At 42.1% G+C, this 27,576-nt stretch overlaps 2 protein-coding genes and 1 non-coding gene across 10 annotated transcripts in view; 2 read left to right on the top strand and 1 right to left on the bottom strand.

Annotated features, from left to right (window-relative positions):
- Positions 1–3,464: 3,464 nt before the first annotated feature.
- RPL30 (ribosomal protein L30) lies at positions 3,465–7,511 on the top strand. Its single transcript, XM_074577504.1, has 5 exons — positions 3,465–3,553; positions 3,645–3,701; positions 4,657–4,802; positions 5,930–6,060; positions 7,344–7,511. The coding sequence occupies exons 2-5, from the start codon at positions 3,681–3,683 to the stop codon at positions 7,391–7,393; spliced, it is 348 nt and encodes a 115-aa protein (XP_074433605.1). The 5' UTR covers positions 3,465–3,553; positions 3,645–3,680; the 3' UTR covers positions 7,394–7,511.
- Positions 6,941–7,075, top strand: LOC141739916 (small nucleolar RNA SNORA72). The gene has a single exon (XR_012585831.1). It is a non-coding gene; the product is annotated as a small nucleolar RNA SNORA72 (small nucleolar RNA).
- A 1,715-nt stretch (positions 7,512–9,226) lies between the features above and the next one.
- The window catches only part of MATN2 (matrilin 2), a 79,009-nt gene continuing 60,659 nt past the window's right edge, over positions 9,227–27,576 (bottom strand). For 3 of the 8 annotated variants that reach the window (XM_074577496.1, XM_074577497.1, XM_074577495.1), the window contains exons 15-27: positions 25,769–25,891; positions 25,552–25,674; positions 25,339–25,461; positions 24,985–25,107; positions 24,658–24,780; positions 24,394–24,516; positions 24,115–24,237; positions 19,916–20,329; positions 17,180–17,332; positions 12,923–12,994; positions 12,243–12,353; positions 11,902–11,997; positions 9,227–9,366 (exon numbers count right to left, since the gene is read on the bottom strand). In XM_074577496.1, coding sequence (XP_074433597.1) covers positions 9,314–9,366; positions 11,902–11,997; positions 12,243–12,353; positions 12,923–12,994; positions 17,180–17,332; positions 19,916–20,329; positions 24,115–24,237; positions 24,394–24,516; positions 24,658–24,780; positions 24,985–25,107; positions 25,339–25,461; positions 25,552–25,674; positions 25,769–25,891 — 1,760 coding nt within the window. In that variant the 3' untranslated portion in view covers positions 9,227–9,313. The remainder of the gene's footprint in view (positions 9,367–11,901; positions 11,998–12,242; positions 12,354–12,922; positions 12,995–17,179; positions 17,333–19,915; positions 20,330–24,114; positions 24,238–24,393; positions 24,517–24,657; positions 24,781–24,984; positions 25,108–25,338; positions 25,462–25,551; positions 25,675–25,768; positions 25,892–27,576) is intronic. The other 5 variants (XM_074577500.1, XM_074577501.1, XM_074577498.1 and 2 more) reach the window with 3 other exon arrangements.

The following is a 27,576-nucleotide window of genomic DNA, read 5'->3' as shown; positions in this document are numbered from 1 at the left end:
GGAAAACACATGCACTTGCTTCTCTGTCCTCAAGTAAGAGTACTGAGGCCACCGGGCCACCATGGCTCGCACTGTTGTTTGCTGATACGTTGGTGTTGGTGTCAGTGCTGCCGCCGGAGCTGCCTGCCTTGCCCTTCCGCCTCCCCCTCCCCGGCCACCCATTGCCACCCCCAGCAGGACTTCCCACCTGCTGTGTCAGTACTGCTGTGGGATGTGTTACCAAACCAAGCACTGACTTGACTTAAAAACAGCTCTGGGGAAAAAAAAAAATGCTCAGGGTGGGAATTCATTCAGCTACCACCTTTACTGAAGTCGATATATCATGAAGTTGTGGCCCCAGCTAAAGGATGGCCGTTAGACTGTTACCCCAGTGTTGTGGTTTGGGACCTCAAACCAGGACACTCCAGTCATGACTCAGGAATCTGTGATCACATGTCCAGACTCAAAGAAAATAAGGCTTTTTTATGATCTTAGATATTTTCCATCTTCTAGAACATAATTGTTCTCAGATTTTCTCAGATACACTGAACCGGTTTCATTTTCCTCCAGGCCCAAAATGATGAAGTTATCCCAATTTTTGTGAAAGGGCAATGCTCCACCAGTGACTTTTCTCCCACTGCTCTCACTCTCCTAATTCATGCCTCTAACTGATGCTTTCTTATACAACCTTATCAGCATTTTAAGGTGGAAAAGGTGGTGAGAGACCTCCTTCAAGCCCACTACTCTCCAGATTTGAATTAAATTATCTCCCTCTCCATTGGAAACCCTGCCCCTGCCCTCTCACTAGGCAAGCACAGAGTAAGGCCAGGGTGGGAGAAGCAGTGAGGACGGAATGGCCCTGCTTTCCCCCCCATTCCCTCCCCATATGCTCGTCTTCACTGCTGAACTGAGCAGCAGCTCCTGAGCCAGGTAACACCCAGACGGGAGGGCTGGACGTGGCCATGATGGCTGCTGTTCACGCAGGCAGAAGTAATGCTGCTTTTCCTGAGGTTGCCAGCTGCTCCCTGGATCTCTCCATCTTGAGACTTGTTTGTTGGAGATGGAGACGTTGTCTGCTGCTTCTCTCCCTCTTATTTCTGCTGTATCACGGCCTCGCCATGGAGGGCAGCTCAGCATCCCCTGCGGAGGGTGCCTGGGTGCCAAACTCTGCCTGACCTGCCTTCCCCCATGCTTTAATTCTCAAACACCTGCATGGTAAATGCCCATCCATTCCCAGCTGCTGATTTTTAACAAAACAGTGGCTGTAAAATACTGTTTAAAGACCTTTGGTGGGGCCAAAGCTTTTCCTTCCTTCTGTGTTGCTTTCAGCTGACTCGGACTGGCCCTTTGCCTTTATAAAGGACATTTTATGGACCACAGACCCCAGGAGTGACTGTCATGACCACAGAAGGGAGATTTGGGGGGTGAGAGACAATACTGCCCATTTCTGCATGTATTCCTCCCCCCGATTCTTTTTCCACCCAGACTTAGGGACAGAATTTGGGCTCCAATGACCAAAGTGTTTGTCAGGAAATACAGGGGTTTTTTTAAAAAACACATCACTGTAAAAAACTAGTTTTAGAAGCTCTTAAGGAACGTACTGCATTCTCCCCTAATCTGAGCAGAGGTTGCAAGGGTACCCTTGAAAACAGCTCCCTCTCCCGGGGCCATGCACGGCTCCCACATTTTGCAAGATAAAATAAAACCTGGCATAGTCAGTTGAAAGGAAGCGCACCGAGGACTTCAGCAGGCCCCCTGAGCTTTATATTCTTTTGCCAGGATCACATCCAACCAGGTAAAAGTTTGAAGAATTAAAAGTCACAATTTGATCGTAGCAATATAACAGCAGCAATGCACCTGAGTGCTGGGACACAGAGAGGAAGCGGAACAAGAAAAGAATGAGATGTAGAATGGAGTTTACTTTTCAGCTGCCAAAGAAAATAAAAGCTTGAACTACACTTCAAAATTGATTTAATTATACTCTGTAAAAGGCTGAAAATTATTTTGTTTCAGCAAGTGAAAATGGACTTTAGGGACAGACCAAAATGTAACATTTTTATACTATTATTTATATATTACATATATTATTTCTATGTGCTTAATCTAGAAATTATTCCCAGAGGACTTTACAATTAGAGATGGACCAATGTCTGAGTTTCACCTGGGATATTTAAGCTCCACTTGAGTTTGGTGATATTTTTTCTAACATACCTTTATCTCATCTTTATCTCAGTGTTAGCAGCTTAGATCTTAATCTAGGTGCTGAAATGGATTGGACAAAACCTAAGGTTGTTAGCCAGTGTCTACAGAGAAAAAATAGTTGGGATGATGGTGTGCATTTTCACCAAAGGTTGCTTGTCACTGAGAAGGTGATCCTGTTACAAGTATTTTGAGCATGAAGAACATGAAGTCATACCAGTAGAAGACTTGCTGTCCTGTGGGTGGACCCCTGAGCCTCCTGCTCGGGGGGTGTCGCAGGGGAACCCCCCAAACACCTACATTGCTCACCCCCACAATGCCCCGGCAGGCGCCAACTGAACTGGTGCTCGCTGCTCCTCCCTGCACCCACCCGGGGTGGCTGTCCCAGGCCGGACACCACTGTGGCATCAACTGCTCTTAGCCTGAAACTGAGAACCTCCCGTCATAGCCATGTTCACAGCTAGTGCGTGTGTGTTCAGCGAGGTGATTTTCAAGCTGATGCTTTCCAGAGCCCACAGGGGGCAGGAGAAGGTTTCTCTGCACCGTGACTCCAAGACTTCAGAGCCAAGCCTGAACCTGCTAATACAGGCAGCCTCAGGCTCAGAGCTATTCCCAAACTCAGTGTCATAGAATCACAGAATGGTTTGAGCTGGAAGGGACCTTACAGATCATCTAGTTCCACCCCCCCCTCCTGCCCTGGGCAGGGACACCTCCCACTAGACCAGGCTGCTCAAAGCCCCATCCAGCCTGGCCTTGAACACTTCCAGGGATGGGGCCTCAACTTCCCTGGGCAACCTGGGCCAGTGCCTCACCATCCTCAGAATAAAGAATTTCTTCCTAATATCTAATCCAAATCTCCCCCCTTTCAGTTTAAAGCTGTTTCCCCTCATCTTATCGCTATGCTCTCTGATAAAGGGTCCTCCCCCATCTTTGCCCTAGGCCCCCTTTAGGTAGTTGAAGGCCGCTGTAACTCCCCACACCGGCCCTGTGGCAGCAGTGACATCTCCACAGGGAACGGGAGACTCAGGACCCTTGAGACTCTCCCTGTAAGGGCCTTCCTTGACCAGCACCTGACGCCTGCCACATGGCTGTGACGGGAAAAGGGGGCATTTAAAATCGCTCCCTGAAACACGGGAGACTGACGCGCCTGGGGAAGGGGAGGGCGGACAAAAGCGGGCGGCCACACAACCCCGCAGAGCCTACTGCGCCGCAACCGCCATGGCGGCCCCCCGCCGCGGCACGTCCGGCTGGTCCCGCCCCCCGCGCCGGGAAGGCTGCGCGCGGCTCTCGCGAGACCTGCGGCGCGGTGATCCGCGATGCCTTGTGGGAGCCCGGTCCTTTCTGGCGGCCCGGCCATCTTGGCGGCGCGTCTTCGGTGAGTGGGGCTCGGCTGGGGCGGCGCGGGCGGGCGCGGAGGGGCCGCTGCTGGCTGCTAACGCCTCCCCCCGTTCACCGCTCTCTTCCAGGTACCGTCCGACGCGACCCGACGGTAGGCAGCAACAATGGTGGCCGCGAAGAAGACGGTGAGTGGGAGCCGGCCGCGCCGGCTTCACGTGGCGGCGGCCCGGCCTCGGCCGGCGGCGGGCGCTGCGCGGGAGGGGGCGGCGGAGGGGGTTGGTGAGGCAGAGTGGGCCCCGGCGAGGTCCGGGGCAGGGGCCGAGGGCAGCGGGAGGGCCTGGGCACAGCCGGAGGGGCCTGTCGCGGCCCTCGCCGTGCTCTCCTGGCACAGGCTGCCAGCCGCGCCCTGCGGCCGCCTCCCCCCGGCTTCTCTGTCCTCGGTTCCCTCCTGTGTACTGTCCCGGGCTGCTTACAGGGCGCCTGTGCTATCTGGAGGAAGGGGGAGCTGGTGCTGAGTTCGTAGTGCGGGTGGAGGTCGGCTTTTGCATTTTCTGGCCTTTTTCTTAGAGCGACTCTGGCACCTGTGGGTTTCTTGTAAGATGGTGGTGTGCCTCCTTGCAAGTGCACTTACCTGTTGCCATCAGCACCACATTATTCTGTTGGAATGACGGCTCATATTGCATGTATCTGCTTGTTTCTGCTAACTGATATAACGCTAGTAGTGTGCACCCCGGGAATAGACATACCCCAAATCTGGCTTACATTTGCAAGGCAGTGGTAGTTTTTACTTGGACTTGACTAGCTGAGCTTTGTTAAAGGCTTGTCAAGTACATCCAGATATTACTGATTAACATAGATAGCAGCAATAGTCCTTTAAGATGTATTTTTCTATTGTAAGACACGTGGGTAAGAGGTATATTCATGAAGTTGGGAAAATGTAGTATCAGCAGCCCCCTTCTGTGCAAGATTTCTTATACTCACGGTAGGCTGACTCTTCTTATTCTGCATTGCAAATCATAGGGAAATTATTAAGAGATTGCTTGTATTTGGAATTCCTTTGTTTTCTTATATTCTCTGCCATTTTGTGAAATGTAAAGTAATATCCAGTAATGTTTTTCTACATTTTTTTTCTTTTTTCAGAAAAAGTCCCTGGAGTCCATAAACTCTAGGCTTCAGCTGGTTATGAAAAGCGGTAAATATGTGCTAGGATACAAACAGACTCTAAAAATGATTCGGCAGGGCAAAGCCAAGTTGGTCATCCTAGCCAACAACTGTCCTGCTTTGAGGTAAGCAGATGTATGAAAAAACAATTCCCTTTAAAACTAAGACCGGTTCTTTGTACAAGTACCGTGTATACTTCATGTTAATTGCTACCAGTGAATGATTAATGCAGAGTACTTTGCTGGCATATTCCAGAGTGCTATGAAATAAGTGTGATGGGTTGTTTGGTGTATAATGATTTTAGGTCTGGATGGGTTGAAATGCTTCCCAATGTTTTTCTAGCTTTCTAATTCAAAGAGTTTGCACTAACAAAGATACTGTAACTATTCAGCTATACTGTAGCTATTCACACTGTGATAGCATTCGGCTGAATTCCTGTGTTTTTTCAAAGTAGTATATTGGAAAATAATTTTACAGGTAGGAAAACTGGCAATTGACACTGATTTAAAATATTTGAAGCACACAAAATTTGCTGTCTGAGTTATAAATTCCTGACTTGAGTTATAAGTTCCTGGCCAGTGAAACTGGTTTTTTTGGGGAAAAATCTTTACTACCTTCCTTACGTTTTCCTTGTTGAATTTCTGTTCCCTTTTTGTCTTCAAGGGATATTGACAGATTCAGGAAACTGCAAATGCAGAAAACCAAAAATCAGATAATTGAGAAATGGCAGGACTGTTAGAGTAGGCAACACATTAGTGGGGATCCCAAAAATGTTTGAGGAACTATATTGACCACTAGAGTCTCCTGATGGAAGTCAGAAGAGAAGGGCGTATAGATTGACGCAGTTTCTTTCACAGCTAGCGGCAGTCATATCTCAGTTCAGCATCTGGCCACTGGGTATCAGCATTAATAAGGGGCATTGTTTATGCACTTTGGCTTAGCTCCTGCAACCTTCCGGAAGTGTGTAAGTCCTGAATCCCCTTATTTCCTATAGAAATAAGCATGCGTAGGAGCAACCTTAAGTTGCGCTCTGAAGTGGGTTGCTGTTACATACCTTCAGCATACTTCCGGATCAGGGTTCTCGAGCCACAGCACAGTAGTGATGTTGCCTGGGAAGGAACAAATGTGGTTTTCTGGGTGGGAAGGAAAACTGTAAGGTTTAAGTGTGATTGGAGTTAAAGCTGCTCTTGCCGTTATTACAGTCAGTCAGAATTGTTTGTCAGTACTGTAACACCTAGTTCTTGAATTTCAGAAAATCGGAGATCGAGTACTACGCTATGCTTGCCAAAACTGGTGTCCATCATTATAGCGGCAACAACATTGAATTGGGCACAGCCTGTGGAAAATACTACAGAGTGTGCACGCTGGCTATCATCGACCCAGGTATGTCTCTTCTGCAGGATAGTGACCAAATGGGTATGGATCAGTGGTTCCTCTGTTCACCTGCGAGGAGCAGCACTGAACTGAGCAAGTAATGTGCAGGGGTGATGACACACTTTGCTGTCCTTTTCCGTTGGGTTTAATTCTTAGTTATAATTTTCTCTGACAAAGATTCAGTTCTTTTGTGAGTCCTAGGTTCTTAGAACCTGGAATTACTGCTGCTTATATTTGCGCATAGCTCCCGTTATTGCTAAATGCTGTAAGTGTGCATTTTGTCTGCCTTTCAGTCTGTAATGAGGTTTCAGTGCCGGGAAGCAACTTTATGGTACGTGTTTCTGAGCCCAACAGCTTGAATATGGGCTTGTGCAACATGCTGTGGGCATCAACCTTGTTTGACTGGTCTTAATCTAAGACAAAGGATTGTGAGTTGCTCTGCTTCCCAGGGTGTTATATACAAAAATAACAATATATGCAGGTGGATACTAATCCAGGCTTGAAAACTATATTAAACATTTCAAAACTGTAAATCTGCATGTAAATATTATGATTCAGTAGCACTCTTTGTCCAAGAAAGTTGCTTGAGTTCCTCACAGAGATTGCTAATTAAGTGACTTCTCATTCTCTTTCCAAAATCTTCTAAGAGAAGAATCGGTCTTTTGTTCTGTTTGTTGACCAAAATGCATGCACAGGGATTTAATGATGTCTGTAATAACTTTCACAGAATGTTCTCCAAGTGATGTCAGTTTGAATTCACTGTTTCTTCAGAAGACTTTATTTAGCTTGCTTGTATTCAAATACCAGCTGTAAACTTAATTTTCAAAATGTTACTTTTAGGTTGGGCAAGGGGGGCTAACTGTGTGCAAGTAAATATTATTGCTCTGTAATGCGAATATTCTCGCTGTCCTGATATTTTCGTGATCAGGGGAGGCTAGACATTCGCTATATTAAAACTATGCATTGTGTCCTCCAGGACTAGATTGTTCCTCTAGTACTGGTTTTGTAAATGCTAGTGACAGGTACATAATTAATGTAAAAATACTGTGTATGGATTAGCAAAATACAGTTACAAGTACTTTTTTTATCAAGCCATGAAAATTACTTGCTTTTTTTCTAAACAGACTGTCTTTGTATTGCTTTTAAGTTGTTTTCTGTTTGTAGAATCAGTTTGTTGTTGGGTGGTTTTTTTGTTGTATTTTGATTAATTTTTTTAACTCTTTGACTTATTCCTGAAAAGAGACCTTTCTGTGGGTCCTCTTGTAATGATGTTTTTTGGTGTTTTTTTACAGGTGACTCTGACATCATTAGAAGCATGCCAGAACAAGCCAGTGAGAAGTAAATGCTGTAAAGGTGTTATTTCTGCAATAAAACTGGTTACAGATTTGTTTTAAGAAAAATTTGTATTACACCTTTGCTGGTTTTAGGGAACAAACTATATAAATGAAGATTCGTTACTACTGCTGTGTTTCCTGTTCTGTTAGAAATAACCTTCACAGGACAAAACTTGCCTGTTTCTGTCTCTAGAAGTTGTGGATCTTGAGAGGTAAGTGGAGTAAGGCTTGATCATGGCAAGTATGGTGCCAAATCTCAACAGGCTAGGGCTTCCTTAGTTTTTGCTTTTGGAGTGCTAATGCAAAAACAAGTCATAATGTGAGGTATAGTAGCAAATTTGGGAGGTTGGTGGAGGGACCCAAAAGGGTTTACACTAAAAATATTTGCACTACTTTTACCAAATCAATTACAAAGTACTACTGCTGCAAATTATCCCTTTTGTCTTTTCATTCCAAGAGAATATATATCTGTCAGATAGCAAATAGGATAGCTGCTAGACATGGTAACATTTCAATAAGATACCAATTAACTTCTCAGCTGATTTTAAATTAGTCCTCTTTTTAAAAAATTTTTTGAAGATGTTATGTTAGACAGATGAGTTGGTGTTCTCAAGTTACCATTGCTGAAGACATTGGTATCTTACAGATTTGAGCCTGTTCTGTGTGAGACCATGACTGCAGGATGTTGTTTCTTACTAGTGATTATTAATTGAGGTGCCAGTGCTTGGCTGACATGCAATAAAAGAAACAGATAATGAAAATCAATATGTACCAGTATCCTTGCAGAACTTGCATTCTGTTTGCCAAAGTATGCTGAAGCATATTTGAAGCTTGCCGTTATGTATCCATTCACTCTCATTAGCTTATCTGAGATTTTTGCTGCAACTACTTCTGTTTCTGGTACAGAATGGATGAAGTTGTATATTTCCATTTAGAGATAACAAAGAGGCAAACCAATGTGTGTTACAGCAAAGGAGGAAGCGCTGGTGTCTCTACCTGTTCAGCCACAGGTGTGGGTCAGTTCAAGAGATAGTTCAGCTATTGCTCTTGGTGTGAAAGGAAGGTTAGCAGCAAAGTGCTGTTGCTGCCAAGAGGAAGGAGTAAAACATTAAGGCACTTCAGTTGGCCAGAATGGCTGGAAGCAATTTGCTGGTTTCGTTTGTGTTTGACAAACAGGCGTATAGCTAGTTGTATTGTCCAAAGAATGATTTCATAATTAAAATATTAGTTGCATTCAGGAAAGTTAGGGAATAGCTGCATGCTGACAAAGACAGTAGGGAGAAGTTACATTGTCTGGATGTGGTAAGAGGAAAAGTACTTGAAACATCAGATTCTGATACCGTGATAATCCAGCAAACTTCCCACTTTGCCCGCTTACTTTCATCACAGTTCCGACACAAATATATAAATGTCTATTTTTACTTCCAACTGATTTCAGTAGTCTACTCTGGTTGGAAGAATATAAGTGAAACCTAGTTGCTGTGAATGCTGTCCCAACTTGTTCTGGTTTTATATGTGTATGTATATATAGAACTGTATGTATCCACACAGTGCTTCAAATGCTAGCAGAGTGAGTGGAGGAGGGAAATACAGAAAAGCAAGCCAAATAAATTCATACCCTCAAAGTACTCCAAAACATGGAGGTTTCACTTCAAAAAAAATAACAGCATTTTATTATTTTGCGTAGCTTATTTCAGTTATTTAGTTCTGCTTAGTTAGAATTTTTGCTAGTTACTAAATTGCTTATATTTAGAAAAAATTCATTATTATCTGCAATCAATGAAAGACAGAACACGTAGTATATAGATGCAGGGATCCAAAATACTCTTTTCAGTCTCAGACACAAGGATTTGTTATTTTACTTTGAACCAGTTTAAGAAAATAGCTCTGACAAGTTTGTGTGTATAAATATACAGTATATATTTTGATCAGTATTTTAGCCTGTTTTCCAAGTCTTCCATTCTCTTCGTCATTTCTTCCAGTAGACAAAAGTTAAGGAAAGACAGCTACTGACAGCAGGCATTAATAGAAAAACAGTGTCAGCTGCCTGATTGCTATGCTCCATAAACTTGCTCTTGTTTCTCCTCTGTTACTCTCTCTGACTCCCGGTAGTTTCTGATCTAATACTCCCCTGTATTTTCTTGTTCTGCTTTGATCAGCTGATTTGAGAAAGCTATGTGAAGCCCCATTCATTAATGGGCATACCTTGACATGGCGTTCAGGCTGCAGCTTATTAAAGAGGCTGGTGGTTCTGTAAACCGCCCATTTTCCTCTATTGTAAAGGGGAAGCTGAATATTTATCTTAAGTAATGCTGTTTAAAAAATGTTTCACTTAATCACATGGAAACTACATGTAAGCTAATAGTAGATTATAAAACTGTATGGAGCTCCATGACTGCAGCAAGAATGTCTGCTCATGATCTTATATTCCTGCCCTGTAGTGGTGTAGCATAGGGTACTGTTTTTACAAAGCCAGTGGTTTACAGACAGATGTGGAGTAGAGCACAACAAGCTCCATGGGACCTAGGGCTGCCTCCATTGGAAGTAAACTGTAGCAATGCAAAACAGTGATAAGCATTGCTTTCCTGGTAAGCACCTTCAGCTGACAGGAATGCTATGTGCTGCGGGAGGAGGTTAGATCCATACTGCTTACACCTCTCCAAGAGCCATGGTAAGGCTGGAGCTAGGGGACGCTGAGAGGAAGAGGGCACCTAGCATGAGAACTGAAGGCCCACCTTAAAAGGACTAACTTGCTCCACCCCACTCTTTGCTTTTTTTGTCTAGTGTCTTGATTTCAATGTTTTAAGGTCTTACATGAGGCAAAATGGAGACCTGAACATACAAAAGTGGGATCTTTGACAAGAGGCTGTTACAAATTGGTTGGGGTAGACAGGCAAATTGAATTCAGCCTTGTGCTGCCCCTGACTCCCATCGCATTGAAAGCAGGAGAATATATCCCCTTGCTAGTAAGGAGCAAGAGTGGGAGTCTTTCTTGGACTCTAACAAAAAAAAAAAATCACAGGTTTGCCTGCTCAAATTGGAAAGCAAAAACACACGTGTTGCTAACCTGTTTTCTTTGATTCTGAGTAAGCTCAGAGTTCCTCATAGCCCTGCTGCAGGAGATTACAATAAAGAGGCTAATGCTTCTGCTGAAGGGGGAAGGAGTGGTCTCCTTTCTTGTCAGCAGCTAGGTTGGAACTGCACATGTCTGGATAACGCTCTAAAGGATGTGGGAAATCACCTAGAGATTTTTCTCCAAAGTCATTTTGAGACTTTGGAGAAGTCCTTTCAGAGAAGTATAAATGTTGATGAGCATTTGAAGCACCTTGCAATAACCTTATGCAATAGCTTTCTCCCCCTTTATGAAGTAATTCTACTTTGCATCAAATAATTTAACGTGAGTCAAGTCATCAGAACATGATTCCTTAAGCTACCCACTGAAGGATTCACTTGGGAAGGTGGAACATATAGTAAGGCTGGCTGCTGCAGTTATACAAAATAGCTGGAGGTAAGGTCCGAACTGGTAGGCAATATTTTGCATCAGGTTAAGAGTGCTCTCTGGTCTTGCCTGCTGTCATGACCACCAAGGGCTCTGTTAGCCTTACTCTGGACGGACTGTTAATGCCACAGGTTCCTCAGTCGGAAGCTATTCTTGTCTAGGAAACACACTGTTATGAGCTGTTGGTGTCACTGCACTCTGCTTTGCAGAAAATAAGTACTTGTTGATCTTGCACACAGTTACAAAACTTAAATAGAAGATGTGATGTCATCTTGCTGTTTATTTGATTAGGCAGAAGCAGCTTTCATGAAGAAAATAGAGGAATTTCCTGCATAAATACTGCATGATGCAAAATATTGCAGAAAGTTGTATTGCCAATCTGCTGCTGTTGTCTCCTGAGACATCTGGTGGATATTACAGATGGTGTAAAGGCTACTGTACTAACAGCTCCCTCAAAAAGACAGACTTAACTTGTGGGGGGGAAAAAAGCTATTGATCTGCACATAGCTAATTTTTATCTGTGTATTTTCTTATGCAAAATTAATCAGTCCTCAGAATCCCTCTTTATTTGGAGTATTGTTTTAAATGACTCACTGCATCTGGTGCTTCACCAGGCAGTTCAGAAGGGAAACATCTCCTGTATTCTGACTCCTGTCACCAGTAAATGCTATTTTGGTACCATCTGAAGAACTAATCGAAAGCAAAGAACGTTAGTCTTGAATTTGAGCAGTCATTTCTTTGCTGTCCCTGAAAGTGTTTACTGTTAGGGATTATTAAAAGTTAAGATCCTTATATATCCTGATGTTTTGGTCCCTACTATGAAGGAGAGGCAGATTTCAAGTCTTAATCTCCAAGAAGCAAGGCTTTTAACACTATCTATTAAGTAGTTTAGCTTTTCATTATAGTAGACTGATTTGAGCTATGGAGACAGGTTAGACTTGATGTGCTATAACTATTGTTTCTTTTAACCTGCCCCCCTTGTCTCATATGTAAGAAACAATTATTCTGAAAGGATATATCGTTGGGTGAGTCTTTGTACTTCATTGGTTGCATAGTTCTGGAATGTCATGAAGTTTTCACACTTGCACTGATCTTTATCTTTTGAAGCTTTTGCTGAAAAACAGAAACAGTCAAGCATAGACTAAATGCTGAATAAATCGAATGGGGTGGGTAAGGAAATGACAAGGACTTGTAAATGCAGAGCAGGTTTAATACAGCTTCCTGTTCTCAAAACAGGTCAACATCCAAAGGAATGCTCTGGGGCAGACTTTGTAAATAGCATAAAACAGCACACAACACAGAGGGCTATATATTCAAAAAGCGGTCTGGATGATTCTAAACAAAGGTCACCTGATTACCTGTTGTTCTTGTTGAATGAGTGTGACTGTCTTCAAAAAGATACTTGTGGTGTACTGCAAGATTGGGACAGGCAATGACATCTGTGATGGCTATTGTGGTTGATTCAGGTCCTGCAGGAAACCCCCCAAAAGTCTAAAAATCAAACCCACTTCACTTAATTATACAGCATTTCTTTTTCTACTCACATGCACAGAGTTTTCCTTAATTAGTGAGTAATCTCACTGATTGCAGTGAGGATCATTCATGGAGAGGACTAGGGATACAAAGATGTAAAGGAACCTAGCCGTTAGGCTGTATTTACTGTATACATGATTTAAGTTGTGGATTGCAGAACTGAAAGGGAGTTGTGAAGGTTCCTGTGAGAAACAGAAGTGATTGAAAGCTGAACATGCTTTAAAATATCAAGCACAGTTTTGAAATACAAGTTTCCCCATGAAGTAATTCATTTGGATGGTGTAAGAAGCATGCGGCCATGCATTTGTTACAGTGACACTCAAATTTTTTTTGTATAAAGTAGATTTGAATTGCAGAAAGGAGGGTGGCTTGGAGTGGGGTGGGAAGGGGAATGGGACGAACACATCTCATAGATTAATTGTTAGGGTTCTATAGAAGGCAGCAGGAAGAGGCAACTTAGCAATGATCTGGGGAGACAGCAGGACACTGAGTTAAAACAGCCAACCTGAAGGCTGTGGACCAGTCTTGTGAAACCTCCCAGACGCCGGATCCTGCTGGTGAGCTGACTCTTTCAAGGCTGGTAGAAAGAAATTGCCGAAAGAAAGGAGATCACAAAAGGAGCAATAAAAATGTTCGTATTCAATGTTCACGTTCCCTAGAAATGGAGATGTTTCTCACCAGTAACTTGGTGTTTGTCTCTCATAACACTTGGACAATGCCCCATACCTGTGCAGTTTAGAAGAGGTCCAGTGTTGATGGCAACTCCAGGACACGCCCTTCAACTCGGACTATCAGAGGAGCTCTTCCTAAACCAGAAGTGCTTTACAAATAGATAATCAGTAGTAAAGCAATCTGAAATAACAGCAACCAACTCTGTTCCTTAGTGAAAATTCTTGCATGTTTCATTGTCATCTATCAGTCCTTTTGGGTGAACTGAATAAGAATAAAAACTGCTTGGAGAAGGAAGAAATTTCTTGCTCTCCTTCAGTTTTCTCCTTTATAATGGGAAATACCGATCAGGGCGTTTGGAATGTGTAGGTGAGAGGGGGGCAGTAGAGTTTATTTGATGCGCTACACTTATAAGCAAGAATACAAATTTCTAATTCACGAAGTATGGCCTTTAAAATGTAGGAATTTATTTCAGACCCCACATACCCATCTTCTTAATCAAAGGGTGTCCAGAGAGAAATGGAAACCTATTTTGTACATATGTACATATATATATTTGTTTTAAATGTAGAAGTCATTTTGTGCACTATCCCTTTCTTGCCGCAAGAGGGTCATGTAGAGGCAGCTTTGGTTCCTTAGGAATGGGCTCCTTTTCTAGAAAATAAATGCTTCACCCTCACTTAACTGTGGAGCCCTCAGTGGCCCAGATGAGCTGAAGAACATACATTTAACAACTGCACGACTTGATCAACTGTGCCAGGGGGTGGATGGAGCATGTGGGACTCCCTCCCTGCAAATATACCCAGAGTTCCTTCACTGAAAGTGAACGTGTGAGGGTAAAAGGTGGTGGTGCAAACTCTGCTGATACGCCATGAACATGCAGTGGAGAGGTGGAAGGTGCTTCTGGGCCCCACAGGTTGGTTATAGCTATTGGGATCTCTGTTGGCCTGGTGGATTTTGACAGATGCACAATAATATGCAGCTGTGCTAAGGTGCACTGGGAAGGAGATGAGACCCTCCGGGCTAGGGGCTGGAATGCCTGAGCACGAGGAACAGGGAATGAACAGAGATGAGCGAGTGGTTGAGTAAGAAGAGTTCGGTGGACAGAACTACAATATTTGGATACATCAAAAAGTCTGTGCGGGCGCCAGCTGGTGGAAGGAACACAGATTTTGGAGAAGAGTTCAGGGCAGAGAGGTGTGGGATAAGATCACGAGGTAAGGAATGAAACAAACTGGGTGAGGAGTCTAGCAGAAGAATGATCAACTGGGAACAAGGATGGTGAGATTTCCAGTGTAGGAGGGAAGAAACCTAAGATGAACCTTGAGTATTTGACCCTGGGTAATGACTTGCTCCAGAAGTCTAGAGGCTGTCTAGGAAGAGAAAAGGAACTGACTTGGAAAGTTTGAGCTTTGGACACTGGGCTGGTATAGACAAGTAATTGGGATTCAGCTGTGAGGGCCAGGAGAGAAGTCTGATGGATACACTGGTAGAGGTGTGGCAGAAGGTCTCCAGTTGGGGATGGGAACTGGGCATTTCAGAACCTCCTCTTCAGGCTTCAGAAACTGGTTGGGGCCCAAAGATTTCTGATCTCATCAGCTTTGTAAAGCTGTGAATAATCAGACAAGTAGCAACAAAGGCTGCTAACTCTAACCGAGTCCCTTGCTGCAGTCAGTGCCATGAACGTAAATATTCGATTTTGTTGGGAAACAACGATGAAGTTGCGTGTTTGTTTTTAGTGGTCTGTTTTCTAACAAAACCTAAGTATTGTGTTAGGAAAAGCCTGTGAGAAAGTGTCTTCAAAAAAGCGTGTCTTCAAAAGCAGTGGCTGACTATTTGAGCAGTGAAAACGATCCGCAGTTTGGAAGGAGAACAGAATGTTAACCAGCAGACTGCTGAGTACTGTCATCTGATCAGGAATGGGGTCTTGTGACAAAACCAGTATGTGACCATGTAATTAAAGGCTTCCATAATGCACATGCTCAGAACAGGGGTGAAGAGGCAATCATGATGAGTGCGTATTATATATGACATTGCTGTAGCCTCGTTAGTGCTTCCACTCAGATGAGAAATGAACATTAACCAAAGCAATGAATGGGAACCTTCCGACTGAATTCCCCTCAATAAGAGGCAAAAGAGAAAACACCTTTTTTTTTTTTTTTTGCTACTGGTCATCAAGAATAATTAATAGTAATCAGCAGCTATTCTACAAGGCTGATGCTTTCTTGCAGAATGAAAGGAAAAAACCTTACCCCTAAAGAGATTTGGAGGGCTCCTGCTTTACTTGGAAACATGCAGCCCATCCGCAGCTGGGACTGGGGATGAGAAGCTTTGTCAGTGGAGTCCATGAGGTTCAGAGGGTCTCCCACTGCCCTCACAGGCTGGAGCCTCCAAAGTCCTCAGTTAAGGACCAAGGCTGGAGTAAAAATGAAATTACTGCTGTTGCAAAGGAAGGAAATAATTTTGGTTGTAAACCAAAACAGAGGGGGGAAAAAAAAAAAAGAACTTTCAGCTTGTGTAACAGTGTTGGAGGCCGAATTTCTGTTGGAGTGAGTTGATGAGCAACAAGTAGTCCTGGAGTGTCCAGAAAAACAAGGCTGGGTCAGTCCTGAGCTGGCAGGTGTGAGGCATTGCCTGTTGGTTGGTGAGAGAGGAAGAGGAGGACAGAGGCTGAGAGGCACCAGCTTTGCCCACTTACTAGAGGTGCAGTCTAGAAACTGCCACAAAGGGGCAGGATTTACTTACTTTTCATATGGTAAGAAACGTAGTTTAAAAAAAAAAAAAGAGAAAAGAAAAGCGTGGTTGCTAAATGTTGCCGTGGGTACCTGAAGGATGCATTTCCATCACCGAGCTCTGGGGTTTGCTAATGAGCGAGAATTATTATACCGGTTGCCAGATAGTTTTGGCTTTGGCGTCTCCCCAGGCTTTTAAGATGACATGCTGTCATCAGCAGATTATCTGCCTAATAAGAAGGTTAATTTAACAGACTTAGTTTCGTGTTATCGTAGTATTTTGAATTTCAGAAAGATGGAACTAGGACTTCTTAGGACAGAGAGAATAACAAAGAATATACAAGCTAGGAAACATTCTCAAATTTTTTTTCCAGATTGTTCCTTGACATGTGTATGAGGAAGAAATGCACTGCTGCTTGCCAGCCAATTTTACACAGTGACGTTAAAGATGAAAATAAAACCTGTTTGCATTTAATTCCAAGAAAAACAACCAAATAAAATCTAGTGAAAATCAAATCATCTTGCACAATTCTAGTGCTATGACTACTATTATATTCACAGCGACGTTTCTGAATTTTACTTCAGGTACCAATTTGAATGTACAAATAATACTGAGTCCTGGGAACGTGTGAGTGGGAGAGACTTATTGTCCTCTCTCTGGCTGAACAGCTTTCGTCCCAGCTCACATCCCCCCTTCCCCTTGCAAAACTTCAGCTGGGAATGTTTATATAGAGGCTGCTTGTGCCAGAGTGAGAAAGGGTGCTTTCTGGAACGAACCTCCCACATTTGTGGAGTAAAACTTGGAGCTTATGCATAACTGAGATCCGCTCTTTGTAGCTGTGAATGTATGTTCAGGGAACTATTTTTAGTCTTCCATAAATACGCACAACAGCTCTTGATGATTTGTTTTGCTGTGGTTTAGATTTTTGCCACTGGTCTTAAGAGTAATTTTTTATTCTCATTAAGACATTTTTAAATCCCTGATTATTTTTCCACATTCCTAATGAAGTAGATCATGCTTCTTTGGCGGGGTGGGGTTCGGTGCATGGCTGACTTAACTGTAGAAACAGAAAGGGGAGGGAGCAATGGATTCTTCTGGGCACAGAAGTGTACATTTTATGCAACCTTTATGAAAATAGAGGAAAGACAATTATTATATACCTTTACCTGGTGATAAAATAAGGGTCAATATTCCTCACATATTAAAGGGCAGAAAAAGTACCATGAATGACTTATGCCTTGCAGTGTCTGACACCAATGATCTATCACCTATGGTATGACACTAATTGTCTTTTTAGGCCTGCAGAAAACCTATAAGCATTCATTCCTCTTCTATCTCAGTGAAAGCAGAATACTGTTACCTTCACAGATTTGGGCTCTTAGCTCTTCACTGATGTCCTCCATAGCTGTGAAATCCTCAGCATAGAAGAGATGTTTATACGATGGCTCAGAAGCAATTTCCAGCAGTTCTTCCTCAATTGCTTTTCCTATTCCAATGGCATAGATAATTATACCTAGATTCAAAAGAAATTGCACATAATTATTACATCAGCAGTTCTAAACCCTTGTTCTTCCACAAAAGGAAAATATGAGCATTAGTCGTTTTAAAGAAAGAGAGAAAGGAGAGCACAAGAAATGTATATGCCGTGTAACTTCAAAGTAGGTTTTGAACAGGCTTAATATGTGTAAGTTATTGAGAGATGTGTAGACACTCACTGCTTTGCTGTAATTTAATCGTTTTTAAGTTAAAGAGATGACAGTTGCCTGGCCACTACTGATAGTAAATGAAGCCAGAAAGAGCACTGCAAAACATCGAAGAGAATCACACAAGACAGCCTCACAGTTGCACGGAAAGTTCCTGGTTTGTGTGTGTCTGGATACATAGGGTGTGTGCAATAAAGCTAATTACTGGGTTGATGGGAAGACCTGTTATATATTAGAAAATGGGGCAGAATCCTGAAAGATGGCAGTAATTTTTTTAGAAAAATATAAATACTTAGTGTTTCATCAAAATCCTCAGAGCACGTTGAGACAATATTCTTGCACTCTAAGGGACACTAGTGGGCTGGGAGGCACTGCAAAGTGCCCAGACCTATGAGGGTAAGAACAGGGGAAAACAGCTGATTTGTGGGGCTACCAGAGAAAGAGCCTCACAACAGGGATGCTCGGGACAAGCATTTCCCCAGCAGAGGTGCTATGGAGAAAGTAAGTGAGGATTTGTAGTTTTCTTCCCTCTGAAAGCAGGGAAGGAAGAAGTGGGTCACAGCCCTCTCACCGGGCAGATTTTAAACAAGCATTGAATACAAAACAGCGATCTTCAATATTGCCTTTTTCGGCAGTTATTTGTTTTTATTCTCGTGAACATATGATCTGATATAACATTTCTCTTTATGTCAGTTCTGGCTTGGAAACTGTCCAGAACTATTACTGATTTTGTGATTCACAATACAACTATTAGCTTCATGGTATTTCAAGCTCTTTTATAGGATTCAAGAGCAGAAGCTGCCTTCTCAGCTAGTTGGTTTCAGATAAAATGGGATGAGGATGTTTGGTAACTCTTTGTTATCATGGGGTAGTAACTGCTACACACTCCCTGAATTGCAACTTTAACCTTTTTGCTGAAGAATCCTGCACCTGATAACATCATAAAACACGCATTTTCCAACTCTTTAACATTTAACGTAAGCATTTCCTTACTTTTCGTCATGAATCTGCCTAGCATTGCACTTTAGCCAGGAAAGTAAAACATCCACCAGAAGCTGATTCAGTTCAATGAATGGGCCACTCATGCTGAGGTCTGTTGCTTTTTAAAGACTTGGAGATATCAGTGATAAAGCATTCAAGGCCAATTTCATATTCAGCATTACTACATTGCCTACGCTGCAGTTACACAGGGGATGGATTTGGCTTGTAGCATTACAAATATCAGTGTAAGCAATCCGGAGCTGAGGCTTCATTCAGCAAGTAAGCAAGGTTGGCTTGCATTTCTTTCCTTCTTCAGTCCTGTAAGTCCCCCATGTACTTTCCCAGATCTCACTAGTTAGTGTATACATCTTTGGTTTTGTTTTTAATATTAAAAAAAAAAAGTTTGTTTTTACCTCATTGTAATGTCACCCTTCTTAGAACACAGTCTTCTCGTATGCTTGGGCATTTTTCCCTTTTCTCCTTACAGAGAGGTATCAGTCCTGACCAACACTACACTAATCATGTGTCAAGTTATGATTGATAAGTCAATAAAACAAGAACAGCAAAAAGATATGCAGCATCTTCTAAAGTCTGGCTGTTTTCTCTGTTTGGTGGGCTATCAGCTATGGTTCTTAAAGCAGTTTCTTATAAAAAAATAAAAAATGTTTTGCAAAGAAAATGTATCCTTTATTTTCTTGAAAAGTTTTGAAAATTTACAGTTGACTGCTAAACAGCTGAAAAATTTCTGATTTCTGGTACAGGTGTCCTAGAAGATGGATTTCTGCCCAGACATATTCTAAATTGAAAATCACCAGTTTTCAGTCACATTTCAGCATATCACCTGATAAGGCACATAGAAACAGAAAGATAGACAGCACTACAGCTGTATCCTTTTGTAAAGATGACCCATCTTTCTTCCAGAACACCATCGGCACTATAAAATTGACTAAAAATACAAAATATATGTAAATAAAAATATAACATAATCAATTATTACCATAGTATTTCTCAGGAGGATAGATTTCTGTGTTTTGAAGAGACAGGTTGGTGGGGTTTTTTTATTGTTAAAATTTTTGATGAAGTTCCCAGTGTTCCCAAATCTCTGTATGAAATGTCTGCCCTTAGTGGGTCTGTTCAGGGGACTGTATGGCATGCAAGGTGGGTGTCACGGAACCCCAGTGGTGAGACACTCATCATGGGTCCCACACTAGGGATGACATACGTGCCTTCTAGCAAAGGCTCCTCTGAACACCAAAGATCCAATGTTCTGCTACAGTGGTCACTGTACTAGCCAGGGTGCTATGGCAAATCCTCTCTTGATTATCACATACTGTAGCACATCCATACTCCTACCACATCTTGTTTCTAACAATATTTGCCTTTTAGAATGAGTCAAAACCATCTCCACTTACCATTTTGCTTTGCTCTAGCAGCCCACTCGGAGACTTCATCTTGGGCTCGTCCATCCGTAAACACAATGGAGATTCGAGGGACGTTTGCTGAAAATGGTCTTGCTCCCTCTGCTTCCGTGAAGCTTCTCTCAAACATTTGCTTCAGAGCCAGTCCTGTCATGGAACCTCTCCCCATGTATTTCATTTGTGATACAGCTTTCTTCATGTCTTTGGCTGAGCTGAACTGCCTTAATGTAAACTCTGTGCGAACTTCAGTGGAATACTGAAGCAAACCAACTCGAGCAGCTTTGGGTGAAATCTCAAGTGAATCCAAGATTCCCGAGACAAATTGTTTTACAATGTCAAAGTTATCCTCTCCGAGACTTTTTGATCCATCAATCACAAACACGAGGTCAACTGGGCCTTCAGTGCACCCTGTGAAATAAGCAGCAGAGTGTCCAGATCATGAAAAAACTCCACAAGGCTGAAAAAGGGACCTAGATACCAGGGACTGGATAAAGTCAGAGATCATCTAGAGTACCTTGTTCCTGGCTCATCCAGCTTTGCCAGTGTGTCTAAAGATGTGTACAGTCTATATCAAAAGCTAAGAGTGCGCCTATGACCAAGAGTTTAACAAAAATACAATCACAGTGAATACTTACTGAGACGTACTACTTTGCAGAATACTACAACTCTTAAAAATACAGCAACAATCAGCAAATTTTAAGAATGACTGTTAAGTGGAGAGAATTGTATAACTGAACATAGCTAGGATATAGAGACAGAGTTGCCATAATTTTCTTCCAGGCATAGGCCAGTATGCTAACTTTACATTTGTGTAGATGACCAGCACTGAAAGACATGGAAGAGAACCACTGGAGCTGCATTTGTGCTGCAGAAGTAGCAAAAAAGTAAAGGTGGTACAAAGAAATGAGTCAGTGAAATATATAAGGTGAAAATATAAGGTGAAAATCCAGGAGTCATATTTAGAATGACAGGGAACAGTGAGGCAAACACTAAAGAGCTTGGGGAAGGCTGAGCCAGAACAGAAGGGTTAGGTAGCCTGCCCTAGAGCTTAGGATGAGGTTCAAGCCTGGAGATGAAATTCAGATGATGCACATGTTTTCATAGCACAAACGTAAACCACTAGTGGCAGAAAACCAGCTAAAAAACTATAGGTGAGAGAATAAATGCTAGAAACGTGCCTAGCTGCTAAACATGGATCAGAGTTGTTTATATAATTTTTTTTTGCTTGTAGCTCTCTAAAGCTCTTGTAATTAGAAGGCTTATGTATTGCTGAAATTAACCTTTTCTGGTTTACCCATGTCGTGGTTTCCTCTGGGATGGAGTTAACATTTTTGCTAGCAGCTGGTGTAGTGCTATGTTTTGGATTTTGGATGAGAAATAGTGTTGATAGCACACTGGTGTTCTTAGTTGTTGCTAAGCACTCAAGGCCTTTTCTGCGCCTCACACTGTCCTGCCAGTGAGCAGGCTGGGGGTGCACAAGAAGTTGGGAGAGGACACAGCTGGGACAGCTGACCCCAACTGACCAAAGGGATATTCCATACCATATGACGTCATGCTCAGTGTATAAAGCTGGGGGAAGAAGAAGGAAGCGAGGACAGTCAGAGTGATGGCGTTTGTCTTCCCAAGTAACCGTTAGGTGTGATGGAGCCCTGCTTTCCTGGAGATGGCTGAACACCTGCCTGCTGGCAGGAAGCAGTGAATGAATTCCTTGTTTTGCTTTGCGTGCAGGCGAGGCTTTCGCTTTACTTACTAAACTGTCTTTATCTCAACCCGTGAGTTTTCTCACTTTTACTTTTCTGATTCTTTCCTCAATCCCGACCAGTGGGAGTGAGCGAGTGGATGCGTGGTCCTATCTGCCAAATGGGGTTAAACCACGACAACGCATTAAAGCTGGGAGTTTGTCAGGAGACTGACAAATTTGGAGTTCTTATACTTTTTGGCAAGTGCACATGCAAAAATCAAAGCAGTTTGTAGGCACCATGCATCCATGACAAGGTTGGGGAATTTAGGGACTGAAGAATGTCTGTGAAGCTGCAGACTGGTTCTGCCAGGTATTTTTTTTATTCTGGAAAGCAATTGCCCCAGCAGGCATTAGACTACTGTGCTTTGTGCAAGGGTCTGGCTGCAGAGATGCTCAGCTCTGATTTGATCAATGTAACTTCCAGGGAGAATTTGCCATACTAAGAAAGGTAAGATTTGCATCTTAGTCCGGACCAAATGATCTTTGACCTCCACTCATCTCTGATATTTGTATAGTAAGAATGCTGTACCCGCTATACAAGGGAGAATTATACAGCAGATGTTACTTAGACTGCAGAAATTACTGAAGACGTCTGTTACCAAGTCAATATAGGAATAAGGACTTTTTAGCTTTAAAGCTTGGGCTTTTCTTAGACAATAGCTCTGTTTTAAAACTGCTGTCCAAGAATTCCTTTCTGCAGTCATTTGAGGAAAAGATGTCTCATGCATACGAAGGCAACGGAAATGCAATGAACATGAATATCAGAACCACCTCAGTGTCATTGCCTAAGTCAAGATAGGGCAGCAGTTCACGGTGAATGGTTTTAGTTAGGGTTGAGATCATCGAGTCCAACCATACACGCACAAAAAACCCCCCTACAATCTCTGCCACTAGAGCATGCCTTGAAGTGCCAAATCTACGCATTTCTTAAATACCTCCAGGGATGGTGACTCAACCACCTCCCTGGGCAGGCTGTTCCAGTGCCTGACCACTCTTTCAGTAAAGTAATTCTTCCTAATATCTAACCTAAACCTCCCCTGACGCAGCTTCAGACCATTTCCTCTGGTCCTGTCATTATTCGCTTGAGAGAAGAGGCCAACACCCACCTCTCTCCAGCCTCCTTTCAGGTAGTTGTAGAGGGCAATGAGGTCTCCCCTCAGCCTCCTCTTCTCCACACTAAGCATGCCCAGCTCCCTCAGCCTCTCCTCATATGACCTGGTCTCCAGACCCCTCACCAGCCTGGTAGCTCTCCTCTGGACCCGCTCCAGCACTTCAATGTCCCTCTTGTACAGCGGGGCCCAGAACTGAACACAGCACTCGAGGTGAGGCCTCACCAGTGCCGAGTACAGAGGCACCATCACTTCCCTGCTCCTGCTGGCCACACTATTCCTGATACAAGCCAGAATGCTGTTGGCTGTCTTGGCCACCTGGGCACACTGCTGGCTCCTGTCAAGCTGGCCGTCCACCAGCACCCCCAGGTCCTTTTCTGCTGGGCAGCTTTCCAGCCACTCTTCCCCAAGCCTGTAGCGTTGCTTGGGGTTGTTGTGACCAAAATGCAGGACCCGGCACTTGGCCTTATTAAACCTCAAACAGTTGGCCTTGGCCCATCGATCCAGCCTGTCCAGGTCCCTCTGTAGAGCCTTCCTACCCTCAAGCAGATCAACACTCCCACCTAGTTTGGTGTCATCTGCAAACTTACTGAGGGTGCACTCAATCCCCTCATCCAGATCATTGATAAAGATATTAAACAAAACTGGCCCCAAAACTGAGCCCTGAGGGACACCACTGGTGACCAGCCGCCAAGAGGATTTCACCCCATTAATCACAACTCTCTGGGCACGGCCATCCATTCAGTTTTTAACCCAGTGAAGAGTACACTTGTCTATGCCATGATTTGGCAGCTTCTCCAGGAGAATGCTGTGGGGGACGGTGTCAAAGGCCATTCTTTTGGTAATAACAGTCTCCCCAACTAAGGCATCCATTTTTGCAGAATAAATGTTTTTACTGAGTTCTAGCAGAAGAATTTCTCCTCCAAGTATTACGGGGTGATGAAATAAATGCATGTCATACTCTAAGCATGTCATGTTAGAAGATAAGCAAACAGAATTAATGGTATTTTAAAATGGAGTATATAAAGATAAAAGCTCCACAGTATACGAATCTGATTAAAGTGCACATTCCTTGGTAATAAGATTTCACTTTGGCTTTTTTCCTGATGTTTGGAGAGAATTATTATTGTACTTGATGCTATACAAAAACAACTGTTCAATTTGTTCCAATTGTTTCTTGCTTTCGAGAGCATCAAGTTAATTGTTCAAGGCATTTTCCATCACACTCACATGTGCTTTGGGCTTTCAAATATTATATAATTTTTGAAGTGAGGTATTTGACATGAGGTCAACTAATTTTAGAAATCAAAGAAACAAATGCTTTCTAAATAAAATGTACTTACTTCTGCATGTTTTCTGATCCTCTTTTAGTACGTATCCCTCCTGGCATTTGCAGATGTATGAATCGTCATTATTAACACAAATATGTTCACAACCATGGGCAACTGATTGGCAGACATCTTTATCTAGAAAAAAATTGAAATATTTATATGTATTCTATTTAACGTATTTATAAATTCAAAGACTCCAAACATGATATTTGAAGAATGTGTGACAAAGGAGTAGAACATCTTTGTTCATTTACGTAGCAATGCCAGAGAAGAACATATTGAGTTACTTACTTCGACATGTTTTCCCATCTTGTCGCAGGACAAAACCCTCATGGCACTGACAGCTGTATGAATTGTTATTATTAATGCACACATGTTCACAGCCATGGTCAATGGATTTACACATGTCTTTATCTGAGAATTTTTAAGAGAATTTCCTTATTAGACAATTTCTCAAATGCAAAACAGGCATGCACAAGTTTTGAGAGAAATTAAGTCTGTTATTTCTTTTATGACTGAAAAAACATATTCCCCATAAAAGTTTCAGCTACTCACTCCTGCATGTTTTCCCGTCTCGCCTCAATATAAATTCCTTGTGACACTGACACGTGTATGAATCGCCAGTTGGAACACAGACATGTTCACAACCATGGTTGACTGTTTTGCAGATATTTTTACCTTGGAATAATGAAAATTATATTTAGCACAGTTAGCTAGGTAAATAACTTTCACAAAATGTAAAAATTATGGCAATAATCTTCCATGAAGGAGCTCACTTCCATTAAGTTGATTCTATATTAAAGACACAAATAACACACTGCTGTTGCATAGTGTGTTTCATTAACAGATCAGGAAGTACAAAACAAAGATTAAACAACTTACTCCTACAAGTCTTCCCATCTTCCCTCAGTGTGAAGTCCTCATGACACTTGCAGATATAGGAATCATCAGTATTAACACAAATATGTTCACAGCCATGGTCAACTGAGTTGCAAACATCTTTATCTGAGACGAGAGGATGGCGTTTGTGAGGTGAGGTTCGTTAGGGAGAGATAATACCCTTTATTAATCAGCTGAAATAGTTGGAAATCACAAACGTACACATGTGCAAACACTCACAGCTACAACACTTAAAAGTTGTGGCTCAACTTTTAAATAAAATAAATACATACTTTAAATAAAATAAACAGATACATACTTAAATAAAAACATACTTTTATAGCGCAGGCTACTCACATCTACATGTCTTTCCATCTTCCTTCAGTATGAATTTTTCACGACACTTGCAGACGTAGGAATCTTCAGTATTCACACAAAGCTGTTCACAGCCATGGTTGACTGAATTGCAAACATCCTTGTCTGCAAACCGAAGAGTTGGTAGTCAACATACATCATCAGAGGCCTTGATTATATGTGTAATTCATCAAATTAAGTTCTCATGCTACTTACTTTTGCAGGTTTTCCCATCTTCTCTCAGTAGAAACCCATCATGGCATTTGCAGATATACGAATCATCGGTATTAACACAAACATGTTCACAGCCATGGTTGACTGATTTGCAAAGATCTTTATCTGAAAACAGATGACAGCTCTTGCTGGTTAATGCATTTCTACACAAGCATAAGCCTCAGATAAAAAGTATGCTGATAAATATCAGACTACTTACTTTTGCATGTTTTTCCATCTTCTCTTAGCAGGAATCCCTCCTGACACTTGCAAACAAATGAATCACCAGCATTAACACAAGCATGTTCACAGCCATGGTTGACTGATTTGCAAACATCCTTGCCTGGAATAGTTAGATAATATTTAATGTGGTTTGCTAGTTAAACTTTTTTATAAGTACAAAGACTGTAGGGGTAATCCCAGGAGCAAAGAAAGATGGAAGCCTGCAAACTGAAAGCAAATCTCTGGCTAGTTAAATGATAGACAGCTTAGCGTACATGGAGCATAGGTTCTTTACCATCTGAGCAGAAAGAATTGCATGGTTTTGATGGCCTCCCACTGACAATAAATCATTTTAGGACTAATCTGACTAGATTAAGGAGGAGTTTACATTAAGAGCAGTAAGAGTGAAAGGAGGGAATAATTTAGTACTGTCATTTAGCACAAATTCGTGCTGCTAAAACCAAAACTAAGCAAAACACCACAGGACACGAAGCAAAATAATTCTTTAACATCCTTACATCAATGCCAAGAGTCTGAATAAACAAACCCCAGAAGAATAGGAACTACTCATTTAAGAGGATAAATAAAATCTAACTGGTATTGCTGAAAATTGATGGGAGGATTTGTATGACTGCAATGTTAAAACCAGTTGGTTAAAACCTCTTCAAGAAGGACAGATGGGGAGAAAGTACAGAAGTGGAGCCATCTATCAGCATTCCCTGTTTCTTTTTCACTGCCACACAAAAGAAAATCTTCTCAATTGCTAATGGAGAACTACCTTTCCACAGGAAGTAGAACAGTACTGACAGCCATGTTTACATTGACTCTGCAGCAAAATACTTAGGTTTAATGTGTAGGGAAGAAAACCATATTTTTACAAGAACTTCAATCTGAGCCAAATTACCTGGAGGTCTCATGCTGCCAATACAAAAATTCCCAAACCTACTAGAGAAGACAATCTTCTAACTCAACAAGTATTACATTTAAGACATAGCAATCTAAACTAGATCCCATTATAGCAGATAAACAAGAAATTATCATTTAAGTAAAAATTAGCATCAGCTTGTACATAGCTGTGTGCAACTCAAACACATTTGTTGTTTATAAATAGAAACAAATACAAACCAGCAGCAGACATGGCTATTACTTCAAAAGGATGAATTTTACATAGCTGAAAGCAAATATGAGCCAGACTATTTTGGGATGTGGGGGAAATAATACAAAAAATAATAAAAGAAGTGAATGATTGCACTATTTAAGGTTATTTTGCTAGATACCCCCCCAAAATGTAGTCCCATAATCTAAAAAGAATGCCAGAGTAGTTAAAAAAGCAACCTCATCTAGAAATTGAGAACAGCTATAAGATTCGAATAATGATTGAAAGAAAGGAACATAAAAAGAAAGGAACATAAAAATATTACAAATCTGAAAACACTGAAATAATAAGATAAAAGACAAGGGGGTGCATGGCCAACAAAATAAAGGGTAGTGTGGGTAAGTAAGTTATTCAAAGACTATTAGGAACAAAAAAAATTCTAACAATGTATTGTTAATTAATACATAGAAATGGTAGAATTGCCAGTCTTAATGCAGAAATGTTACAGATATTTACTGAATTCAGATCTGAACTTATGAAACAGGCTACCCATGATATTGTTGGAGTGAAGAGTTTCATCAGCTGAGGAGTAGGTCACAGAGCACCTACCGAACACACACATATTTTTATATCAGTAGCTCCAGATAACTTGCAGCAAAAAGTTGTAAAAGACCTGGCTAAAGAACGCCCTGGATGCTTACTGTTATTTT

The sequence above is a fragment of the Larus michahellis genome, chromosome 2 (assembly GCF_964199755.1).
Source record: "Larus michahellis chromosome 2, bLarMic1.1, whole genome shotgun sequence".
NCBI classification, from domain to species: Eukaryota; Metazoa; Chordata; class Aves; order Charadriiformes; family Laridae; genus Larus; species Larus michahellis.
Note: the sequence above shows the minus strand (reverse complement) of the source record. Positions and strands in the feature narration are given on the sequence as shown.